The sequence below is a fragment of the Lutjanus erythropterus genome, chromosome 7 (assembly GCF_056507025.1).
Source record: "Lutjanus erythropterus isolate fLutEry1 chromosome 7, fLutEry1.hap2, whole genome shotgun sequence".
Lineage (NCBI taxonomy): Eukaryota > Metazoa > Chordata > Actinopteri > Lutjaniformes > Lutjanidae > Lutjanus > Lutjanus erythropterus.
In genome coordinates this window covers 12,081,053-12,087,296 of record NC_139323.1, presented here as the reverse complement: position 1 = coordinate 12,087,296, position 6,244 = coordinate 12,081,053, and the positions used below count along the sequence as shown (strand labels likewise).

General features: G+C 38.9%; 1 protein-coding gene across 1 annotated transcript; it reads left to right on the top strand.

The window, feature by feature from the left end:
• Nucleotides 1–630: 630 nt before the first annotated feature.
• On the top strand, nucleotides 631–4,482 carry LOC146323652 (uncharacterized). Its single transcript, XM_084722160.1, has 2 exons — nucleotides 631–1,338; nucleotides 3,446–4,482. The coding sequence occupies exons 1-2, from the start codon at nucleotides 1,022–1,024 to the stop codon at nucleotides 3,681–3,683; spliced, it is 555 nt and encodes a 184-aa protein (XP_084578286.1). The 5' UTR covers nucleotides 631–1,021; the 3' UTR covers nucleotides 3,684–4,482.
• The last annotated feature ends 1,762 nt before the right edge of the window (nucleotides 4,483–6,244 follow it).

Here is a 6,244-nt window from a genome sequence, read left to right as displayed (position 1 = left end):
TTAGACCAATAGATACACAGAAATCTTACACATTGGATCTTAAACATACTAAAAACATATTGGTTAAGCATGTTGTGCTACCACTAATGTTTTGATTTTAACAGGGGGCATGACTTCAGTGTCAGATTTTAAAAAAGGGTTATAAAAAAGGATTATATGTTATTTATTATATATTATATAATAAGATCCAGATTCATAGTCTTCAAGGCCATGTCAAAAGCTCCAACAATGGCATTTAGATAGTAAAATACTAATTAACCCTTTCATAAATTCGAACAAATAGTATTAAATAAGATTACAGAGATGCTATTTTCTACTGTTGAAGATTGAGTTTCGGTTGTAACTTACTCATTACATTTTGTAACCAACACATTGAAGTTATAAACGCATCTTATTCTGTTAAAGGATGTATGCCTATATTTCATTATATTTCATGTGCAATATGACCCCTGATGTTTAGAGAAATTGCTGTTGTACACACACACACACACACACACACACACACACACACACACACACACAGGGCTAAAGTGGTACCCTTCAGACACATTAGACAGAGGGAGGGTGGGGCGCCAGTAAAGATTTCTTAATGGGCTCTGCCGTCCTCTCGTCCATCTGCCCTGATGATAAACACAGCTACTCCACATTGGCCTGATGCGCATCAAAGCCTTCATTGTTTTATTTTTCTTCCTACTCCCAGAATATTAATTTCAACACTGATCCACAGGAGCTGGAGATCTACAGAGTGGAGACTGAACACCTGGACTTTATGATCAGCAGTTTTAAAAGAAAAAAATATTTTTGGAATTATGGAAATTATAGGAACAAATAAGTAAGATTCACTGAGCTTTTTCTTGTCATAATAGGACCTCTGTGACTGTGGAGTGAATCTTTGGATGTCTGGTGAGTGTCAGAGCGCATGGAGAGCACACTCCGTGGGACTGCTTGTATGTGAGACACTCTATCCAGCCGGTCACAGCCTACACAGTAACCTCAGAAACAGTTACAGTCCCGGAGGAGGATGCCTTCCCTACACCATGGAGCAATCTTCATCGGAGCCTTCCTCATTGTGACCGGGGGCTCCACAGCCTTCCTGGCCTCGTACCAGAGCCGCTTGCAGGCTTTCTCCCTCTGCTGCGTGGTGCTGGGGGTGGTCATGCTCATCCTGGGGCTGTTCTGGGCTATGAACAGCAAAAGTGCTGGAAACTACAACCACCGGGAGTTCGACCCAGACTGTCCACATTACCCATACAACGAATACCCCAACTTCAACGGGCATGCCCTCTTCACACCGCCGGGGAGCCGCTTCCCAGAGTCTCAGTCAGTGTTTCTGCCCAGGTAGGTGAAGGAAAATGAGTGCAGATTTATTACTCTTCAGTCTGTGTCTATAAGTGTCATTTTATCCTGAAAGCAAAAAAGACTCCAACTATTGATTTAAGTGTATTACGGTGATTTTCTTGTACTAACAACAGATCCATAGAATAGATTTCATATAAGACCCTACACAGTATTACTGTCCGCTTTGCCATGTTGTCTGACTCATTTTCCCTGTTGTAGCTCCATATTTGATGACATCATAGATTCAGTTATCAGTTTTCAGGGTCCTTAAGAGATACAGCTGTTCGTACATGTACTAGAGCCTTGAACAAAGACCCCAACAGCTGCACCTTTTCAAGAAAAATGCCCACTTTGACTTTATTTCTCATTAATTTGGGCCAAATATACTTTTCAACCTCCATACTTGAGGAAAAAAATGTCATATTGTCTTCCGTATGCCCTGCTCAGCTCTGGATGACACTGATCGATTGTGGCCTATCCCTTTGAACACTGCCCACAGGCAACAGCTATCTAATGACAACGTACAATCTCTACAAATTAGAAAGAAATAGATAGAAATTTTAGGAAATATACTTATTTGCCTTCTTGATGAAAGTTAAATGAGAAGATCCAGACAACTCTCATGTCTGTACGCTAAATATAAAGCTACTGCTAGCAGACAATTAGCTTAGCTTAGCATAAAGACTTGAAAGATGGGGAAACTGCTAGCCTGGCACAGAAAATGTGTTAAAACATAACTTCCATTTGTCTATCCAACTATTTTCCCAAGAAAACCTCCAAAGCTGGTGAATTGTCATCTTGTCACACTTTTGCGCAAACTAACTGTAGATTGCAGAGATTTACAAGTGCAGGTAAATGAACTTTGTTACTTTTGGGCAGAACTGCACTAGCTGTTTTTCCCAGTTCCAGGCTTTGTGCTAAGCTAAGCTACCTGGCTGCTGACTGTAGCTTTATATTAACTGCACAGATATGAGAGTGGTATTGATTTTCTCATCTAACTTGGTGCCAGAAAGGAGGACAATTTGGATGACCAGTGGAGTTGACGGCGTGATACAGCACTGATCTACAGAGTTTGACAGATCAGCCTTCTCTGTTAGAGCACCAAACCTCTGGAACTCAACCAGGCATAGACCGCATATTAAAAAGTGGACAGAGCTTCTCAGTCTGAAAAGTCAAGTTCAAGTGCCTTAAAGGTACATTATTTCTACTGACCAGCAGGGGGCGACTTCATTGGTTGTAAAAAGAAAACAAATTGTATGAAGCCTTATGATAAAATGATCCGACTTCTGTCTTGATTTATGACCTCAGTGAATAGTTTCCTCATGATTTTATGGTCTCATTCACTAGTTTAAAGTCTTCATCTATACAACATAATGCTCATGTTGTAAATCAGAGTAAAATAGATGATAAACAGATCAAAGATCAAACTGTAACTGTAAACTGTAACACTAGGCAGTTTCAATCAAAGATGGACCAAGATTTTGTTACTTCCTTGTCTTGTTGTTGCTGATGTTGTTGGTGTACAGTGAATACTGTCTTGCAACTGCAATGTTTTTAGCAGAACTGTTAATCTTTGTTTCCTACGCAGGGACCAGAGGTGAAAATTTAGTCATAACTGATTCAGCTGCTATGAAGTTGTGCTGTCCCTGTCAAAAGAAATATTTCACAGAATGTCAAACTATTCCTTTGACCAAGAAGGAGTCAGTTAGTGTAATCCAAAGAAGTGTAGACTTTAACCAAAAACAGTTGATTAGCTTGTGCTGTTTGGTTAGAGATGTGCTACTGAGTGAAATAAATTACTGAAATATTTGGAAAGCAACACTGCACATCCACGGCTCATGGTTACAGGCTATGGCTGTTATTCAAAAGCTTTTTATCATCCTGTGCAGCTGAGATATCCATTATGCTTTGGTGAAACCCAATGCATGTGTTTGGCAGGAAACCCCACTACTGACAGAACATGACTCCATCTGCTGTCTAACATCTGATCTCTACAACAGCTGACACCTTAGAACTATATCAATTTGTGTTTGGTCTGTCCTCATTAAGTGTCTCCATGTGATTGTTTTCACATGATTTTTTATTACCACTGTTCTCTCGGCTGTAGGACGATGGAACGCCACAGGCAAGGTGCTCGCGGTGAGGAATTCGACTACCCTCCCATGGAACCTGGTGGTTATAGCCCATCGCCTCACCCTCCTCCGTGGCTGGAGCCCCCGCCTCCCTATGAGGTTGCCATCAAGACCACTTGCAGCTCTACGCACCTCCGACGTGCGTACTCAGACACTCACCTGGCAACAGAACCCCTGTTTGGACAGTCAAGAGAGATCAGTTTTGAGGTGTGAAGCTGGAGGACGCCCAGCTTCTCCATACATCAGACCAAAAGATAAACAGGCATGAGACTGGGGCTTTTACTCAGACTCTGCAATGGCTGTCTTTTGACAGCAACACACTTTATCATACTTGAAGCATGCTTCTTTCTGATGTTGACCAGTGCTAATCCTAGCATGTTTTACCTAAGTTTTCTGTAATTATAATGCTGGTGTAGATGCATTCGGTTAAATTAAAGGTAGATAACACCGAATTCAGCCTTATCAAACCAAAATAAAGCACCAAGACACTTTATGTCTTTATAAAGAGGGCGGCCGTAATGAGACACCATTTTTCTCTGTCTTTATGAACATTATAAGTGTTGTAAATTACTCATATGTGTTGAGATCAGGCTGGTATTATAGACAGGAGGTTAAAGGAATAGTCTGACATTTTGGGAAATTGCTGAGAGTTACATGAGAAGTTAGATATGACTCTCATGTCTGTTTGCTAAATATGAAGCTACAGCAAGGAAACAGATAGATTAGATGAGCATAAGAATTGGAAACAGGGAAAACAACTAGTCTGGTTCTGTCTGTTATCCATGTTGTATCTTGTTTGTTTAATCTGCACAAAAATCAAACTGTAAAAACAAGTTGTGGTTCTCTGGGTGGTTTCATGCTGGACTTGTTTTGGCAAGCTGCAGTGGCTTCCATCTTTTTGCTAAGCTAAGCCAACACAGACCAGACATATCAGGCACAGGTCACATCTATTCATTTAAACAAACAGCCGCTAAGTTCACCGACTCAGAGCAGCAGATATACAGCACACAGAAGAGCATAAGCAACGGATAATGGCCATGCTGGAGTTCTTCTGACCAGTGTGTATTTTTAATCATTAATGACATTAAATTACATTGAGCAACTTTGTAATAATATGAACACTCATTTACTTGGTAAAATAGTTTCCTTTCTCTACAAAGTAGAATATATTTCTTTGTGGGCAGTTAGTCACTTAGCTTATGCCACTGTGTAGGTGACACAATTGCCTCCATATGATGGAAACACTGCTTAAATATTCTTGGGATTTCCCCCCAAAACATCTGCTCTCAGGATGCTGTCATTAAGTGACCCTTTTCAATTCTGTAATCTTATATTGACCAACATGGTGCAATGAGAATTAATGGTGAAAAATATAACCACAATGATCTTTATTGACTATATTTAATTAGAACCAAATAGGGAAAATGCTAATAATGCTGGTTTTCTAGTGCAGATACTAAAGCGCTATGACACTAATACTGATACAAACCTGAGCTGTATAGGCTGTATGAAAAAAAAAGTTGACAAAATTTAAAAAAGTAAGGCAACCAGCTTATGAGTGAACTCTCTGAGTAAAGGCTATTTGTTGTGTCAGCTTAGGTTAAGAAGTTCACTCAAAGTAATTTCTTAAGTTTGTCCAACTTAACTTTACTATTAAGAGCTGCTTGTCTACTTAAGTTAAGAAAATAAATTATTACATTTGATCACCTGGAAACTGTGTATTCTTGTAAATTGAAAACATACATAAAGAGTACTGCATAAAAAAAAAATCCATATTCAAGAGTATTTGTCTCCTCACACTAAGAAAATGTGGGTTTGCATCCACCAGCTGTCTAGACAACTTGCTATATTTTGAAATATAAGCATAAGTGGTATAAATATATTATAAACTTCAGATATTGCTTTGAGACATACATAGCTTATATTGGAGTATATGGTAAAATTAGTTCTGTTCAGTTTATCAAATGATAATAATGTAAGTATTATTAACTTAAATATGTGAGTAGGTCTGACTACTAATGTTAAGTCTGACAAATGTAAGAAACATGTTGAGAGAACTTCTTCACCTAAGTTGACATAACGAATTAGACCATAGTTGAGTCAGCCCCAATACTAGGCTTTGCAGCTGGTTGCTTTATTTGTTTTTAAGTTTTATCAAATTCTTTTTCCTCCTTTCTTTCTTTTTTCTTTTTTTACAGTATATTAAGTTGATGGTCCTCACCTTGGTAATGGCAGACTTTACAATAGAGCCTAAAAACTTACTTAATTTCAGCTAAAAAAAATCTGGATAAGTGGAAGATCCTCTTGTCTGAGGTTGTCGTGTCTATCAAACAATGCAGTGATCTGTTGGTTTCTGGGAATTGTCATCTTGAACTAATGTTTTCCCCATCACAATTAACATGCTTTGTCATAGGATGGATATTATAATTCGCTTTAGGAAACTAGCGCTCAGGCCCGTAGACGTCTTTCAGTTTGTCTGCCACACATGTACTCATCAGCTTGTTGAAAGCAGGGGAATGATGACTCATCTGACCATATGAGTTTTTCCACTGTTCTCCAGACCACTGCAGCTCACTGGCAACACTGCCTGAGCTTTAAGTATCACAACCTGACATACTGTAACCACTGAATCCCTCTGCTTCAAAGGATCATGTCAGTGTTTTTGCATATTTTAGTATTACAAATATAAACTTTCAGTGCATTATTTTGTACATTTTTAATAATGATATTAATAGACTTGAATGCAATGTTCAGAACGACTTGCAGAGACAAAC